The 20,633-nt window shown below is 29.9% G+C and overlaps 1 protein-coding gene across 1 annotated transcript in view; it reads left to right on the forward strand.

The window, feature by feature from the left end:
• Nucleotides 1–20,633, forward strand: part of LOC136969893 (RAD51-associated protein 1-like) — an 87,452-nt gene that overhangs the window by 56,980 nt on the left and 9,839 nt on the right. The window contains exon 6 of the mRNA XM_067264232.1: nt 15,867–16,016. Within this exon, the coding sequence (XP_067120333.1) occupies nt 15,867–16,016 (150 nt within the window). The remainder of the gene's footprint in view (nt 1–15,866; nt 16,017–20,633) is intronic.

Genomic DNA, 20,633 nt, shown 5'->3' on the forward strand with positions numbered 1-20,633 from the left:
ACTTGACAGAAGGCCTCAGTTCAATTGAAAAGGGGTTACAAATTTTAGAAAATATAGACTCCAACAAAGAGCGCATTTCTTCTACAAAACGAGAAATAAAAAGATTATTAGCATGCTACGAGGAAATTTTGCGGGAGAAAAAAAAATCTTTGAGCCATCAGACGAATTTGTTAGATTTTATGAAGCCTTCTACAATATATCAAAATAACTTCGGTTTACGATTTTAATAATATAATTTGTTTTACATTTATATTATCTAAGATTTTATTAAACATTTTTTTCTAAATTATTGTTTTCTTTAGTCTCTGGCCCCAATTAAAAATAACTTGTATGTATTTATATGCGAAATTATATCCCAACTTACGCTAATTCGACTTACGCGGTTATCGCTCGGTCCCACCTATCGCGTAAGTTCGGGGTATTACTGTACCTTTTCTTGCGATATATCTAATAATCAGTGGCGTATTTGGAACGTAAGGGGCGCTGTGCAAAGACTAGGTAACAATAGTATATTAGTGCTGTCGACCTTTCTTTTTTGGGGGGGGCAGAGAAATTTTTTACCCCGAATGGCACTGCTGATAATATACAGATGTCATCATCTCTCATAATACAATAACCTTTTTATTTTGCTGTCCATAGCTCGACACGTGTCCCACGCACATCTTGTATTATCTCGATCTCGGTTTAATCGATCGCGATTAAACCTCGTTTTGGTTGAGATTGAAACAGCCGAGAGAGATCGCACCAAGACATAGTCCCCGATCTTGCTCACAATCTAGATTGAAATGCTCGGTGTGAATGGGGTATAAGGCTCTAGTTTAGTAGTATTACAGAGTATAATACGTATATTTTAATATATTTTTTTTAAAAAAACAAAACCACTGAGGAATGTTCTGTGTGTTTAACAAGATTCGGAAAAAACTGAAAATTGTAACAATGGGTTTGGCCGAACCTGTGTGAACTTGCTGAATATCACCACTGGGTGTTAAGACTTTAGCAAGACATATGCATGTAAATCATAAACCTTATTCTAGAATTTATTTAAATAATCTTTGTAAGAAGGTTGAAATTCTGTGGAGCTAATGTACTGTACTACTCAGTAATGAAATATATGAAGCTCTTTTCAGTAATATCACTGCTCAGCTTTTATCCACTTTATTGTTATTTCATTATTTTTGAGCAATGTTTTGTTTTCATTGATTTAACTTGTAGTCATCAGTTCTCTGAATCTATCTGAGTGTTATTTATGTTGAAGAGTGTCCATTACCTAAAGAATTCTTTGTGTATCCATAGTTCTCACCAGAAGCTTCTCAACATTGGGTATGACTGTCTCTGGATGTAACACCACTGACCTTGGGGCAAACATTGGGCCATGTATAAACACTTGTATTTGGCTCTCTGATGATTTTATACTATCCCAGCAGATTAATGGAACTTCCAGTGTGTTTTTAGTTCTTTTCTTTGATTGTATAATATCCACTTTAGCTTTTTCTTATATTTCGACCATAGGTTTTAGATACCTGTTCTACCCCACCACTTCTAGTTTAATGACTTTAGTGTTTGCACATGATAGGATGTTAAGATCATTGTGTAACATGTTTTCATAGTTGACAAGGCTATAAAGCTTGACGTACATACTTCTTCTGGAGCTTTGTATTGCTTTTCTAAGACAAATGATTCTTAATCTTGGAAGAAGGCAGGTGCATCCATTATCATATACTTTAGTTTTATTTCTAAATTTATGACAGTTTGCAAGATACAGATTCAGATTATAATTTTACGCTAATTTTACAATGGAACTTTACTGTAGTTCTACTTTATAATTTTAATATTTTGCATATCTGGTAAGTAACCATTGCTTTCTCTATTGTCTTAAAAATTTGAATTATCTAAAATATTTTTCCTGTGTATTGCTGTTTTTCTTAATTAAAATATTTAAAGTTGTATAATTTTTTAATTTTCTAATGAAATAGTGTAAAATTTATCTCCCCCCCTTTTTTTTATATTTAAAATCAATATATTGAACTAAAATCAATTATCATCAGATCAATGCCATGTGCATGGCATTGATATCACCTTCTAAAAATGAAATAAAATTAAATAGTATATTATGTATAGGTTATGTTTATTTTTTATTCATTTAGTTCTTTCTTAGTCTTCCATATTGTGTTGCTTTATACATCTATATTGTAAAAATTACTGAACTGCATTATGAAAAAGTATTTTATTTTTACCTGATTCAATCGGCATTAGATCTGATCATCCTGTATACAGACTTGCATCAGATTGTTCAGATCTGATACAGGCCCATGCAGAAGACATGAAAAATTATTGTAAATTAAATTGTGAAGTGTTTTGTTCTAAATCAGGGGTGTCCAAACTTTTTGCCTCAAGTGCCAGATTGAATTTAAATACATTTGTGGCGGGCCAAGTAAATATGTGAATTAAAAAATCTCATTAGGACTAAGGTAGCATCGAATTTTATTTTTTACAGTTAATTGCAGATACACCAATACTAAACAAACATAGCTAAATTACAGTAGAGCGTCGATAAGTGGAACGTCGGTAAGTGGAATGGCCGGAAAGTGGAACGATTTTCAGTCGGACTGTGTCGTGCTGAATCGAATGTTTTTGATACTAAATTTACTTCTAAAGTATAATTTTCATGTTTTTTATATTCTTTAATATATTTAATTTGTTTGTACAAAATGCAGAAATAATTTTTAACGATACGATAGCCTCGATGATTATTATAAAAATTTTTGTTAGGCTTAAAATTGACGAAAATTCAACAGGAAGCGATACGCAACAGAGAAAAATTTGAACATCGGACAGGTTAATGTATTTTTTCGTACAAAGTCGGAAACTGGAACAAATCATTAACTGGAAGGACCCCAATCCCCAATTGGTTCCACTTATCGACGCTCTACTGTATACATAATTAGAAAATTATTTAATGCAACTTTTAATGGGAATGATGGAACTGTGTTTTTTGCTGAAGACTTTCTTTAAAGTTGGGATTAAAATTTGAAACATCAATTATGAGCAATGATTGCAAATGATCATCCGATAAATTTGCCCTGTACTTTGATTTCAGATACTTCACCCTGGAAAAAGTTTGTTCTGACATATAGATAGTCCCAAACATAGAAATAAATTTACAAGCAAATTGCTTTAAATTTGGAAACTCATTTGCATTTTAAATCCTTTTTTTTATCAAATATGATTTTTGCATTTTTTTTTTCAATTTTCAATATACATTTTTGAAAATCAAACGGGTTTGTGCAAAAAAATCAGCATCTTTCAAAAGCCTTCGCGGGTTGGATAAAATAATCTGCCGGGCCAGATCTGGCTTGCGGGCCATAGCTTGGACACCTCTGTTCTAAATATATTTACTTTTATGTGAATAATAATGCTTATTAATTTGAATATTTACAGGAAGATGGAAAAACTTAAAAGAAAAAAAAAAAAATTAAGCCAAACAATTGCTGGATTGTCTTTGGCTATATTAATGCTATTAATTACTAATTAAATGCAAAGTAATTTAGTCTAGAGCACCATCTTTTGCTAAATTTAATAATTATAATTAAATTATATTGTATATGGTTATATTCAAATTAATTATTGAATTGAATATTCAAATTTATAGTTATGGAAACGAAGATCAGATGGAAGTCCAGGTAGCATAACTGGCAATGCATCCACATGGCAGGAAGGAATCATGGGTTTGAGTCTTGCTTTAGGCTGATTCTTTTCTTCCAGAACCTTCTAAATTAATTATCAAATATTAATTTAATTATAATTATTAAATTTATAAAGAGATGATGCCCAATGCCTACCTCTAGGCTTAATTACTTAACTTTTAATTAATTAGTAATTAATAGCATTTATATAGCCCAGTTTAATCAGGCAAGTCATTGGCTTTAAGAATTTGGTTTATAGATTTTTATTTTTGTAAAAAATTAAAGAAAAGTAGTTTTTTTAATATTATATAATGATAACAATTGCATTAGTAAATTATTAATAAAATTTTCTTGAATTTAAAAACTCACAAATACTTTATTAATAAAGTTTGAAATACCTATACACACCAAATATTAATAGAAAAAGATAATGTATATTACAGTCTGTCAATTTTACATAAAAATAATTTATTTTGCATGTACTTTTGACAGTATATAAAGTATTCTACGTAAGGTACTTTGTAATGTAATCCCTTTACAACTGAACAATGTCACCGTGCAACTCTCCCACATTAAATATACTGGATTTGTGGATAACACTGTTTAATTTTCTAAAGTTGTAAATCACATGGCTCCTGATAAAACACTTCATAGTGGCATTGCATTGTTATACATTTATTATTTGTTTACTGACTGTTTAATTTATTATTGGGCTGCAATTTTAAAAATTGTAGATTTATAAATTCCCACTGTTGACTGTCCATCTTTCCCTAATCTTAAGAACAGAGTTATATAGATGAAAAATGAGACCAGATAAGGAAATCTTTGGGGCAGGAGGTCCCGATTAACTATATGCAAACTTCTGAGCAAACTGGAAGTCGCATGATTTCAATTCAAAAATTTTCTCCCAAAAGGATTTAATTTAAATTTTCTGTGTGCATGCAGGACAAGCAATTTGAAAAAAAACATTGGTTGATGTTTGGGCTCTTTTTCTTGAATATCAAATGTTTTCTCTATGAATGATTCTGCCTGAAGAGGACAGTTATATACTGTCAAAAGTACTTGCAAAATTATTTTTATGTAATGCTGACAGACCGTAGTATACATTATCTTTTTCCATAAATACTTTACATGGGCTTTTGTTTATTTTTTCAAATATAGTGAAGGATTTAATTAGTTCTTATGCTAGCTGCTTTCATAACACAATAAGTATATTATGTTTATATTATAAACAGGAATGATACACTGGTTTTGAATTATATAACCATCTTATTTGTTCTGTCTAAAACATTCAGAGTATTTATCACAGTATACTATGTATTAACACCAGATATAATATATCAATAAAAACTGTTGATTGTATTTTTTATATAATGCTGAAAATTTTTGATTTGGGTTTTTAGTAACTAAATATGCATTTATTATTTCATTAAAGAAATAAATGTATCAAAATATATTTTAATATAAAAACCATTTTAGACTAAGGAAATCTGTGAATTTAGATTTTTTGGAAGTATAATCTTAGTAAAAATTACTGTTTCTATTAACATTTGCATTATTATACCATTCCCTTAACTTGTCAATTGCCTATTACATTTTCCTTTGGTAATTTGCTAACATTAGCTTTATGACTAACTTGACATTTAAAGTTTTTATGTTCAACAATAATAATGCTTGTTTAAAATCTAATGAAATTAAAGAAATGTTTCTAAACCAAGAGAAAGAAAATAAAAGCCTTTGCAATCCAGCTTATAATTTTCTGAAAAATTAAATGTCAGACTGTAAAAATTTTTGCTTTTTTTGTTTATATTATCCAGTCTGATATTGCTTTTATTCAATGTTTCTATTTGTTTAGTTTTATTATATAACATTTAATGTTCATAATTTATAAATATTTTTGAAAAAATAAATTAACTGAAGAATGAATATTAGACAAAAGAATTAAGAATTTATTTAACAAACAAGTTTATAATTTTTAAGTTAAAAAGATTGGTATATTGTCATTTCCCACTCTTCACATTTATTCTCTGAAATAAAGAAATGTCAGAAAATCACATTTATAAAACTTTTAATGGAAAAAATGATATTGCAGTACTTTTATTTGAAAGGCTAATGCATACAGTGTATCAATACATCAGAAATCTGGGGGGGAAAATACATATTAATAGTCTTTCACTTGAATTCATTTAAACCATTCTTAACACTGTATTGTTAAGAATATCATAAATATATTTATTTTTTGTAATGTTACTATGTATATGATTGAAGTAAGAATGTAGTTGCCTTAAAATTTTTATTTTATGTTTATATTAATAAATTAATTGAAATATAACATTACAAGTCAAATGAGAGAGATAAGTTAGTCTAATAGACAGTGATAAATGTTATCTATCTTTTAGTTAATGCTCAGTACATAGTTCTGTAGCAGTTAAAAATTATTGCTTATGAAAATAAAAAATATCTTGATAATTTTTTCATGTACAGATGAATTATAAAAAAAAACATTTTCAGAAGATACTTGTTTTTTACTATTATAACCAACAAATGCCTTAAATATCGAGCTATATTTAAGGCGCTTGTTGGTTATCTCTGTATATGCATCGAGCTTTGAGTTGTTTATTTTTTACTATTATTCCTAATATTAAATAAAATATTATTTATTATTTTGAAATTGAATACTCACTCTCTGTTTTAATAGAGAAATAAAGAATCCTAAGTTGATTTATTTGCTGAAATAAAAATAATCTATTTTTCAACGTTTAAAAAAATTCAAAACTATAAATCTTAAAATTATACACATTATATTTTTCATTGCATTTATTTAATTTAAAAAAAAAACTGAATGAATCCAATGAAAAATATATGTTTTTAGACAAATGAAATTACTGAAATTGATGACTTAGGCTTCATTGTGGTAAGTATTAAAATAAAATCATTTTCATGGAATTTATTGTATTTTGCATAAGATAATTGTTCCTTACAGAATCCTATATAAATGCTTTATGAGAACTTGCAGAATAAATTTTTCATAAATATTTATATTTTGTACAGTTTGTGTTTTAAATTTAGGAGCAAAATGTGCAGAATATAAGATAATTAGGAAGTATTTTATTGGGCTTTTTTGATAATGATCTGGAAGAAATTTTTATCTGAGATTTGAATAGGATATTTTAAAGAGTTTTCAAAGAATTCATTAAAAAAAATTCAATAAACTAACCAGTAATATTTGCAATTCTGCTATTAAAGAAAAAGAAAGCATGCACTAATAATGCTGTCAAAATTAATTTTGTTAACATTGTACATAATTAAAAACACATGACAAACTTTGCATTGTGATTAAATGAATAATCCACACATCTGCTAATTGAGGAAAGCAAAGAAATTTTTTAACAGAATGCTCAAATTTTCATTTGTAAGTTTGAATGTTTGAATGCTAAAGATAACTTGTAAATGTTGTAAATGATAACTTGTAAATAAACTCAAAAATGTTTCATTAATAACAAATTCTTTGGTTTCCTCAATTAGCTGATGCATAACTTATTCATGGCTTTTACAAATACAATCTGATTTTTTTTTTTTAAATCAAAATTTATGTTTAATTGCTGTAATAATTTTAAAGTGTTTCTATTTTTGTCATGTGGATAACTTGAATTATTTATTTTATGAGATTGTTTTTCTTAATTTGATAATTAAGATAAAAATTAATTTTAATCTTTTGAGCTTTAAATGCAGTAATGTTTGGTGAAATGAAAATATCAAGTTATTAATCACATATGGTAAAAGTAATTATAAAAAATTTTCTTGCTTAAGTCTGTATAACTTCAAGCATTAAATTAATGATCTGTTAATATAACATAGCATATCAAATCATTACATCTTTGGCAAAACTATTTTTGAATTCAAAAATTCAAATTTTGAAGAAATGAAATTTTATCTGTGTTCAAATCTGTTTAACAAAATTATTCATGAAAATTTCTACAATTAATTGACTATATTTGTAATTAGATGTTTATATTTATATTGCCATGCTACTTTTGATATATCTGTTTACAGGATGATTACGAAATTTGTATACATTTTACAGTGCTTTTGAGCACATTGTCAAGGCAACCCCTTTTGTTCCAGTAAAAATGCCAATAATATTAGTAATAAGATGTGAATGTGAGGTTGTAATGGTGTATTGTTGTATTCAGCATGGAGCCGTAATGTTTATTTTAACCATTTTATTCAAACAGAATATAAAAAAAAGATGAAGATCAAGGACTTATCAGAGTGAAGGGTATGCAAGAAAGTAGGTTCAAGTTAAAAGTAGTATCAACAATTTTAAATCTACAAGAGCATATTGAAGTCTATGAAAAACTCTGGATATTGTGCCTGAGACCTATAGACAGGTTCAAATTAATGCAGTTTGACTTAGCAATGTTTTATTGGGCTGCAATTCAAAAAAATTGTAGACCTGTAAATTCCCACTGTCGGCTGTTCATCTGTTGTTCCTTAATCTCAAGAACAGAACTAAGTAGATGAAAGCTGAGAAACATATGGAAAACTTAGGGGCAGGAGTTTCAATTAACTACAGTATATATGAACTTCTGCTATAAACCGGAAGTCGTGTTATTTCAATTTAAAAAATTTCCCCGTGAAAAGAATTATATAGATGACCAGCACAACTTTATTGCTAACAGGAAAAGGAATATTCCCCCCATAATACCTGCCATGGCCTTCCAGCCACAACAGTACAGTACATTAACATGGCCATAGCTCCCTTAATCAAAAAGGCCTTTTCAGTACCTTTCACACAACACCTTATCATCAACACTGAGCTATAGGCCATCCATACAGCAGTATGTGCAGCAGGATATGGTGCTGCCAAATACAATCATATCCAAAACAGAGTTAAAAAGTCTCTGAATATTCCCCCCATAATACCTGCCATGGCCTTCCAGCCACAACAGTACTCTGTCCTTCTCTTCCGTTTTGTGGCTGCCTCAGCCTGGAGTTGCTAGATATTCAGGCATAATGCATTTCTTTTACCCATTGCCCCACACCCAAGTCTGAGAAGACTCTTATGTAATGACAGGGATGCAGTTTTGATCCTGGAAAAATCCGGCATATATTCCATCCCCTTGGAAAACCCAATGTCAGGGCTATACACCCATTATATAGGCACGACCATCAGATTGCTGGCCAACTGCATATCTGAGCACCAGCATTCTGTTGCACTGGAGAATTGTGATACCGAACTGTTCAAGTTGGTTGTGCAGCACCATCACATTCCACTTTGGAGTCGGGTAGCAATACTCAGACACTGAGGAAGGGGGCCTGGTGTATATTTGGGAGGCCCTCTTCATCACACTGCTCTCTGTGAAACTTCCCCACCCTTGAATTGCCCTGAATTTGGATTAGTTTATACAAATGGTTAAAACATCAACATTAGCTCTGTATCTACCCCTCTGCTTTCTCTGTGAATTAAGGCACATGTGAGTTGATGTTATTACCCATTTTTCAAGTTAATGTTTTACATTTTCTTATTCTTAAAGTTATGTTATGTTCTAAACGGCTAATTCCATTATTGTTTCAATTAAAAAAATCTGTTTGATTCTATACTGCCTGAGGACGACGTACATTACTACATCAAAAGCACTTGCAGGAAAATAAAACACTCCTTAAAATGTTCCCTAACCCCTTTTGTTTGAGTTAGAACAATTGGTGATATGACATCTGCTATACGTATTTAAATTACCTTGATGTTCAGGGGCAAGACAGTACCAATTTGAGGTGGAGAGCATATATTTTAAATTAAATAAATTGAAAATATGATGAAAAATTGCAGCCCTGCATTGTGACTCTGTCACAATGAAAAATAATTACTCGTTACTGTTTAAGAGAGCTAATTTTCTTGAACATAAAAATTTTATGACCAACTATCCTAAGCAATATGTTTTTTCAGTAGTTAATATTTTTCGTCATCTCTATTATAGAATAATTTTGAAAATATTCTTATTTATTATTTGATTGATTTATATTATATTCTGGTAATTTTTTGTGAAGGTAGAATTTTCACATGAAGAAATTTGCTCTGCACATTTCTAATTATTAAATCCCTCACTATAGCTACTGATTATCCTACTAAAAATTTTTCCAGTTGAATTAGAGAGTATGCTAACCAATTTCGTTTTTTGCTTTTTCTATTCAATAGAATTTAGTAAAATATTGTGGAATTTGCTAATCTGTTTTGAGTTTTGTAAGCAACTTTTCATTCAGTAAAGTCTAATTTGTTAATATCAGTTGGTGATTTGTTATTATTTGTGAAATTTTAGTATCATTTAAATACATAACTGCAAAGCACACCGGAATGAATATAAAATACAACTTGCATCAACCATTAACCAGTATGAATATGTTTAGCATTTGAGCATAACTTTTTCCTTTTTTTCGAACTTATCCTAATATTCAACCATATTTAAACATCTCTTGGGGAACACATGCACATATGGTATTCAAAATCTCTTACTGTTCAATTATGCTTGAATTTTAAAATCCAGCCTGTTTTGAATTATTAAAAGAAAAACAAAAATAAAAAAAACCTGAAGAAGAGCCCAGAAGGGGTTACGAAAACGTTCATTGCTCATATGCTAATCATGTTCATGCTGGTTGATGATTGATGTGAGTCGTATTTTATATTATTTGAATCATTGTATAATAGAGATACAAGTAAGTGGGTAGATATGCTGGTAATTGTTATGATGCATTAAAAGGGGTGGTGGTATTAACAAAAACATAATGCTTGGGTGTTTAAACTGACTGGTATTGTTTGTTAAGTTTGTAGGAATTTGGCTATAACTTTTGTCATCTAATTCATCAAAAAACAAATACAAAAGGAAAAATTGTTGGGCAGTAAACCATACTGTTTATGTCACTACTTTATACATTACACATGTAATTAATAAAATAATGTATCTTTTAGTACCCCATGCTATGTATTATTCCATAATACAAGTAAGGGAGTTGATCAAGGATTTGTGTTACATAATTTAGAGGTGGATATATGCAACAGCCTTGTGGAGCATTACAGGAGGGATGGTAGTTGAAAATTATAAAAATAGCATTATATATTTGTGTATATATTGTCTACTTGAATTTTGTTTATTAATAGGACTTATTATACTACTGGTGAAGTTTCTGATTAGCAAGAGAGGAAATCTTAGTCAAAGCAAACTATCTCTTTATTTTGACTTTTGACTAAAATTTCCTTTCTTTGCTAATCAGAAACTTCACCAGTATAATAAGTCTTATTAATAAACAAAGTCTAAGTAGACAATATATATACAGAAATGTAAAAAGTAAGAACAAAGAGCTAAAAAGAATAGTATTGTATAATTTATATCTATAATTACATCTACTGATGTATCTGTGGATTGTTACTTCAGAAATTTCTATATTAAAGCTTTTTCTTGCCACAGTCAATTCTTGTACAGAAGCATGCTTGTCCTTCAATATATACTGCCAATTTCTACCATTTTGGCATCCTGTGAGATTGAAATTATGTACAGAAAAACTTCCCATTTCAGTCACTCTTGGAAAAAATTAAAAGTGGTAACATATGGAGATGAGTGTAATTTATAATCTTTACTTTGACATACAATATTACAGAATTTGTAACAATTTACAATGACAAGAAGGATGTTTATTCAAAATTTAAGATATTTTAAGCAATTAAACTAAAAGCCAAGTTTTAATAGTATGTTGTTAATGATAAAGATACTGTTTTGTTGAAAATTTGAGTGTTATTAATAGTTTGTAGGGTTTTTGGTATGGGTATTCCCAAAATTTCTAGAAAACTGACAAAGGTCAATTCCCAGGAAAAATAAACTCAATTTCCAGGAATTTTTTTAAGCTTTTAAAACTTGACGAAATATTTATACACATATTTACAAATAACAGCTATTTTCATTTTTAACATAATATACTTTTCTATGGTTACAAATTTTTTAAAGCTTACATTACCATAATATTTTTTAAGATATAAGTAAACTCCAAAATATTTCAAAATTTTAGCAATTGTGATTTTAAAACTATAATAACTTAATTATTTTTTTACAGAATAATATCACATAGGTTTCTTGTTCTATAAAATTGAAATTTAATAATAGGCATAATATTAATACACAAAAACCATTTACACTAAAAAATTTTTCATACTGATATATTAAATTCATAATAACTTTACAAAAAATAAACATATTTCAATAATTTTTACTGAGTTTTACTGGCAGACAATGATGTCATTCAAACAAAGACAGACATAGTGGCTACAGTATGCAGAAATATTGTGGGAACAATTTTTTTTGTAGTTTATTTTAGAACTTATCATCATCTTCAAAAATATTTAATTAGATTTAATTTTTTAATTTTTTGCAATAATTTTGAAAATTTTTAACAGATTATGATTTTATATTCACAGTTCATGCTTCATTTACTTGTTCAAAAATTTCATGATTTATCGATTACTAGTGATGTCATTTCTAGTTTTTTCTTTTCAGTGATGGAAAAACATTAGTGGCAATTTTAAGCTAAGTATTTTCTGTATGTAAAGTAGATATTTCAGTTTAAGGATACTTTAAAAAAAAAAAAAAAAAATTCACATTACTGTATTTCCTAGGAAATATTCAAGTGTTTTCTGTTTCCAGGAAATCTAAAATTGGAAAATTTTAAAAACATATTGATTGATTTGATTTGTTAAATCAAACTATTTCAAATATAAAAGATCCTTACAGAATGTCTCTAGATACATTCTATGAGCATCTTTGATATTCAAAGTAGTGTGGCCTGATGGAAGTTTTCATGGGATGACATTCCATGCTTGTAGAACCTGTAGAGTCAGATTAATAATTATTGCTGCTGGCTGCAGATGTGCCTAGATCTGTCATAAAATCATGTTCCATACGTTCTCTATTAGCAAAAGATCTGGAAATCTTGCCAGTCAGCATAACACATTGACATCTTAAATTAACAAGTATGTTGGGTTGCAGATACTGTGTGAGAACAAGCATTATCTTGTTGAAACGGGTTCTTGTTAATATTGTTCATGAATGGCAGAATAGTGGATTTAATCATCATTCTGATGTAAACATTTGCTGTTATGGTATTTGGGATAACCAACCAGTAGTAGTTCTGTTATCGAGTGAAATTCCTCCCTAGGCCATAGTGCTTAGTATTGGACCAGTAAGTGGATGATGGATGCTACTTGCCAACAGACATTCTCCAGGCCTCTTCCTGACCTGAGTAAGTCCATCACTGATATCAAGGCAGAAATTGTTCTTGTTTATGAATACCACAGAATTCCATTCTGCCCTCCAATGGGCACTTGCATGACACTATTGAAGATGCGTCTGATAGTGGACAGCAGTTAGTGTATGAATCAATCTTTTCTCCAGTAATCCAAGAGAGTTCAGATCCTGATCTGGTTGTACTGCCTTACCTTGACCATTGCTGCCAACAGTTGTACATAGTGGACATGTCTCAACCCATTCTGTAATCTCATAATATGAAAATCTGCTCTCTGAAAGGCCTACTATATGGCTATGTTCAAACTGGGTTAATTGTTGATATGCAGTTAATTGTCACTTTTGCAGCATACTGCACGTTGTAGCTAATGTCACCACAGCTTTTCAAAGTGACACTAATACTTATAAACAGTTTCACATATGACTATTGGAAATTTCTATTTTGCATTCACTTTGGCATTGTACAAGGTGATTCAAAAGTCACAGAAATTTTAAAAAATTAATAACTCACAAACTATTTACAATAAGATGATGCAGTTTTCACAGAAATCTTAGAAAGAAGTGGGATATTTTTAGGTGTAATAAAAATTTTAGTACCAAAATAGTTACATTTCTTGCCGTAGATGGTGCTGTAAAAAATTGAAATCATTTGTAAATTTGTTAAAGTAAGAATTAAAAAAATTAAAATGTTCTTAGTGTAAGCTCTAGTAACAACTTCACAAATTATGTAATCTCATCAAGTGCCACCTATGGCAAGAAATGTAACTATTTTGGTACTAAAATTTTTATTACACCTAAAAAAATCCTACTTCTTTCTAAGCATTTCTGTGAAACTGCATCATCTTACTGTAAACAGTTTGCAAGTTATTAATTTTTTAAAATTTCTGTGAGTTTTGAATCACCCTGTACCAGTTTGAAATAAAATAAAGTTTCAAAGTCACAACTTCATCACTTTATTACATTGACACCATTTCAAAGTAATAAATCATACAGTTAAATATTTTGTGTAATTTTTATTCATCTAGTATAACTCCTTGGTGTTGGAATTTGTTTCTGGCAGGGTATATCACAATTTATAAATAATTCTATAGCTACAATTAGACATTATTAGTTTACGATGATGTAAAATTATGTAGAGAACTCCAAACTTTTTGTGCCTAGGGACCTGAGAAGATCTTTATCTGCCACTGCCTGGAACAGGACAAAGAAAACAGCTCCATAACACAAAGAATTACATTTGAAGTAACTGCATGCTTAGACTTGTGCTAGTGATGATATATCAGAGGCTGATTTGTATGGAAAGGACCAAAAATATTTGGTCAGATGTTGAAAATGGGCACAAATGAGAGTTGGGAACAAAATAGAGATGTGATTACAAAGGGAGGTTTTACTTTATATTCTTATACTGAGCAGTGCAAGATTCTCATAGCATCTGAGAATGTGGAGGGAATGAAAAAAAAGAACAATAATGCATATCAAAAGTTATGCTAAGCTTTTTTGTTGGTGCACATGAAGTGCCAATAAAAGTAAAAAGTTTTTTATTGGAACAGCACAAATGACAATGATTGTGAAAGCATTATTGACCTCAAAATATCATATCTTGATTTGAGGCAAAGTTTGCACAAAACAAATGTCAATCAAGGATTTATTCAGAAAAAATTAGTGTTTTAAATATACCATAATGTTATATCGTATATTTCAAAGAGTAATTTTCATTAAATTGTTTTTATCTATAATTTTTAATAGTTTTCTACAACTGTTGTTTTACTCTATCATTTTTACCTCCATTTCCCTAAAAAAATTGCATTCAGGTTTAACTGTATTTTTTGCATCTACAGTTTTCTAAATTTTGGATTTTCAAATATCTAACATATTGTATGTAATAAAGAATGCAATGTAATATAGCATTTTAATTTTTTGCATCATTGTAGTCATCATTTTAAGTTTATAAAATTATAAATTTTATGTAATATTTCAAAGAATTTATAATTATCAATTGCTATTTATTTGAAATTCAGGTTATTCTGATTAAATTGGAAAATATTAATTGAAAAAATATGAGTTGTAGATATTAATGTAGATATTATATACTTAAATTCATACATGCATTCCAATAAAAAAATAGTCTTTTTTAATTATATACTAAATCAATTATTTAGATTAAAAAAAAAGGTTTCAGAAAACTTATCCTGTTTCCTTGCAGGAAAACTTCCGTCTTGCAACTTATCTTGTTTCCAATAAAATACAGAATATACTTTTAAAAATTTATTATATATTTTATTTCAAACTATTCAATTAATGAAGTAGTATCTATCTTTAAGTTTTTTCAAAATTTTAATTCTTATTTTCATAAATGTAAAATTAATAGATTTTACATTTATATGAATGAAAAGAATTTGCCATTCTGGACTGATTATTTACTTCCAGAAATTTTAAATTAAGAATTAATTTATTATAATTATTAAAATTATCACGAGATGGTGGCATAACCATTTACCTCTAAGTCAAATTACTTTATTTCTTATTATTAAATTAGCCTTATTATAGCCTAATACTACATAAGATCAGTTTGCATTACATGAATGAAATTTCCAGAATAATTTGGTAGATGCTATAAAATAATTTTGTAAATTGCTTAATATTTTAATACTGAATATATAAAACTTTACTTTTTAATGACATCTTATATAATAAACCATGTTATTTAATTTTCCAAAAATATTTTCTTTCAACATTTTATGTTTAAATATCCAGCAACTACATATTTGACCATGAATATCTCCTAACTGAGGGTTTGTATAACTAATTGACAAATTCAACTTTGACGCCTTAATTTGATATGAAAGAAGGGTTAAATTCATTTTAAAAATTTTGTTAATTGAGAATTTTGATTTAATAGAATCTGCACCAAACGATGAAGAAGAAGATGACGAAGATGAAGATGAATCTGAAGAAGAAGAAGTTCAAGATTGGGATAGTCAAAGTGAAGAGGAATCTGATTGGTCAAATGATGATGTTAAAGGAAAAAAAGCAAAGACTAAAGAGGAAGGTAAAGAATGAGATTCCATGCTTTTATAATGAAGCAGTAGTTCCCAAAGAGAATGAAAAAAGCCTCTTGGGGACCTGGAAAAATAACAATTGAATTTTTATTATTATTAATATTATTGTGTCTCTGTCATTAAAATATTGGTTATGTACTTTGTACATTTAAATTTAAAACTTTGTGTCCTGCATTTATGGAAGAATAAACCTTTTACTTTAACCATGGTTTCTGCATTTTCAATTTTATAAACTATTCATTTAAATCATTAAATATATATTTAATTGTTATTTTAGGTATAAAATATTTTAATTTCACATTTATCTCCACAATTTTAAAATTGAATCATAATAATATATTGTTTGTACAGAACTTTATAATTATAAGTAAGTTATAATAATGAAACAACAATAATTTTTCTATTCAAATTTAATATTGATAAAGCAAAGCGAAAAAGCAATAAAGCGAAATGTTGATTCTATAATTGATAATTGGTACTTCAATATGATAAAGTAGAACAAGACAGTTTTAAAAAGTAGAGATAAAGATATAATGTTTAGAACAGTGGTTCACAAATGGTGGAAATGGAAAATGTGCTCAGGAAATGGCTAAATGTGCCACAAATATAATGAAAGTATATTTTAAAAATGAGAATAAACCGATTGTACAAAGATCTATTATTGATAAACTAATGGCTAGGTTAGGCATATAAGGGTAACAGTTATAGTACACAGCTATTTATAATTTAAAATATATTAATATATATTTAATTTTGTACACAAAATGCATAAGAAAATTTTTTCACATTTTACAGTGCACCATAAGTCAAAAACATTTGACAACTACTGATTTAGAAAACTATAAATGATATGATTTCTTTATACTACTAAGATTGGAAACTCAAGACTTATCATAGTTTTATAAATTTAATTTATAAATATAAAATATATCATTAATGCTATAAAATACCAGTGGTATTAGACAGAGTTGCATTTGTGTTCACAACCAATGAGTTGAAGTTAACGAGCTACCATTTATTTTACTTTGATTATGTGAATGTTTGCTTATTGGTTAACATTAATTCTAATTCTTGATCTTTAGTTGTGAAGACAGATAATTTGTTTCTTTGCAAAATAGGAAAATATAACATAAATAATAGTTATGAACTTTACAAATTTCTAAAATAAAACTAAAAGCAATAATCTTTGTATGCATTTCTGTGCGCACACACACACACACACACACACACACACACACACTCATTCTGATAAAAATTAGCACACCAAGAAGGAGTTGTTGTAATCAAACAAAATTGTACATGTGTGAGTGTAACAGTTATATAAGTGATTACAAAATGAATGCAAAAGGATCATTTATTTCAGGAAAAACTACAAATGAAAGGAAGTTTTAGTACCCTGTTGGTCCACCTCTAGCATGAATACATGATGTGATATGGGCAGGCATGGAAGCATACAGGTGCCATGTAGTGTCCTGCAGCATTCAGTCCATAGTCACTGCAAGTGATCCTCTAGTTCAGTCAAAATCCTAGGCTGTTCAACATGGCCTCCCAGGTGGTTCCAGATGTGTTTGATTGGTGGCAAATCAAGGAACCAGGCAGTGTGGTAAAGGCAGTTCTGTGGTACCCTCGCTATGTGTGTTCAAGCATTGTCCTGTTGGAAAATGGCTCTTGGGAGCCTTGTCATGAGAGGCAATACAAATGGCTGCATGATGTTACTAACAGTTGGTCTATCATGGTCTCTTGGATCACTGCTATAGGTGACTGGCTGTTGTATGTGATGGCATCTTAGATCATCACACCAGCTGTGAAGGCAGTGTATCTCTCCACAGCATAAGCAGGATTGAGGCATTCACCATGGGGCCTCCAGACAATGTTCCCTCTAATTTTTTTGTAGCTGAGCAGAACATGTACTTCTCTGAGCAAAAAATTTTTTGCTGAACAGATTCTGAGCAAAAACTTTTTCTGAACATATATATATAATCTTATTTTTTCCTATAAAAATTAAAATAATTAATACATAGCAACAATAAACATGTTGCAGGCAGAGTGAAAAATAAGTAAACAACAATTCAAATCAGTATGCATGCTCACCTGCGTGGCACATAAATTCTCGTGCGTGGCAACAATTTGAGCAGTGCACGGCCACACAGCTTAGAGGGAACATTGCCTCCAGACACGAAGACAGCCATCATCAGTGCCTAAATTGAACATGGATTCATTGCTGTAGACAACCAAGTTCCATTCCAGTACATCAAAGTAAATTCATTGTCATGTTCTTGGAACTGTTCCATAGTGATTTGAACTTTGTGTGCATTATACTGCTGAAAGTAACTATGTGACAGAATAAACTGTGAACATGAAAGGATGCACTTAGGTCACAATGGTGTTTAGATGCTTTGTAGCATTCAGACATGAATCTATCGGTGTCAAGCAACCAACTTGTGCTAGGAAAACATTCGCATACCATTACACCACCTGCACCAGCTTGTACAGTTTGTCACCAGACAGGAAGGGCCTATGGATTTGAGTATTATTAAACAAATTCTGAGCAGCATAATGCAACAGGAACTTCAACTCATCAGACCAAGCAACCTTTTTGCAATCCTTGACAATGAATTGCTGATGTCCTTTTTCCTGTTTTTTATTAATGTAACAATGCACATAACTTGATACCACACAGCACAATCAAGTACCATTCTGTTGCAGTCCAATCCTGTCAGGAGCAACACCACTCCAAACAGAGGGGATGTCAAGGGGTTGCAACAGCCATTATATGTGGTGCACATGTAATGGCTGCTGCAATACCAAATGTTCCTCACCCAGGCATCTTGAAATGATGTGGTGGGACACAGGGACCTATAATGATGGTGCCACTGATGCAGACAATGATACAGTTGGCTGTGTGCAATGCTTGTTGGAGGACCGGTGGTCCTTTCAGACTAGTGGTTTGCTCAGGGTGTTCTGAGTCTGGATGCTGTCTGTGCAAGCTCTCTCTTATCCACTGGTCCCAACATTTCTTCACAGTGTTGTCAGAACAGCTTAGATGGTGGGCTATTTGGCGAGATAACCATCAGGCTTTTCTCAACCCGATGATTCTTCCTCTCTCAAATTCAGTTAGTTGTTCATACGGTCTTCAATTGTGACTTATAGGCATCTCTAGTGATACAGCGTCCTTCTGCATACGTTTTTTATAGGCCAAGGGGGACGCACTTTAACTCTCTCTGCCTGGCATTATACAATGAGTCATTATGCTATAACTCTAATCATTTTCATATCTGTTTGAGACTTATCTGCATGCTAAGTTTCGCAGTGATACAACAACTCCTCCTTGGTGTGCTAATTTTTATGGCAATGGGTGTACAGGATGTCCCAAATTAAATTTGACATTTCTCAGCTGGCTGTAGCAAAAATTTTTCATCAAAAAGTCATGCAAGTTTGGGAGGTGTTAATTTTGGGAAACATGTCAAAGTCTGGGAAGATGCCACTGGGAGATGTTAATTTTAATTTGGGACACCCTGTATATTAAACTATGATTTGATATAGTTTTATTTTTTAGATCAAAACATTTTTAATAATTTAATGATTTTATAAATTAGAATTATTAAGAAAGCAATATCTTAAATAATAATTAAAAAAAAATATTCTACTGTTCATGAATAGCTACTATTTTTATGTTTGATATTATTTTGGACACTGCTTATTTAGTATATATTAAAATATATATAATTAAAATTTTTCTACTTTAAATATATTAAACACTGATGTTGTGTACAAGTAGTTACGTTAGCTGTTATGAAAGTTTTCATTTTGTGTAATAATACCCAAATCTTATTTTTACAAATCTGTCCATTTTTAAAACATGAACTTTATTAATACTGCTTTTTAAAATTTATTATTATTATTATTCATTAATTTAAGCATTAAATAGATAGTTCAGTTGCCATATTTAATAATAATTTATATCAATAACAAAAGAAATTTTATTATAATTTTTCATGGTTTTATTAAAGTTTAACTAAAGTCAAACATTGCCTGAATTTGAAAAAATTACAGTTTATCTCAAAAATATTTTTGTATAGAACTGGATCAAATATCCAACTTCCAGAAATTCAGAATTAACAGAAAACTGACCAGCTTTGAATTTAGTGGGCATTAGCACAGCTGTAGTTCATTTTATTTTGGTTTCTTTGGGCTACATGTTTCATGATGCCAGTTCCAGTGTGATTGCTGGTATATGGTGTGTTTTAAATACAGTTTTGTTTTTTACTTTCCATTCTTTATTTTATTTGGCCTGAGTCTGGAAATCCTGACTTGGGCTCCACTTTCAGTCATGAGCTCGCTAGATGATAATATGCTGCTGTTTGGGCTGCAATTTGAAAAAATTGTAGATCTATAAATTTTTACTGTCATTTGTCTGTTTTTCCTTAATCTGGGAACAGTGTTAGATAGATGAAAGTCAAGACCAGATGTGGAAAGCTTAGAGGCAGGAGGCCCCAATTAACTATATATGAACTTGGAAGTCACTTCATTTCATTGAAAAATTTTCTCCTGAACAGAGTTAGATTCATGACTGGCATGACTTCATTGTTAACAGGAAAAGTATGATG

Source organism: Centruroides vittatus, unplaced genomic scaffold (genome assembly GCF_030686945.1).
Source record: "Centruroides vittatus isolate TY-2023 unplaced genomic scaffold, ASM3068694v2 contig_10, whole genome shotgun sequence".
NCBI lineage: Eukaryota > Metazoa > Arthropoda > Arachnida > Scorpiones > Buthidae > Centruroides > Centruroides vittatus.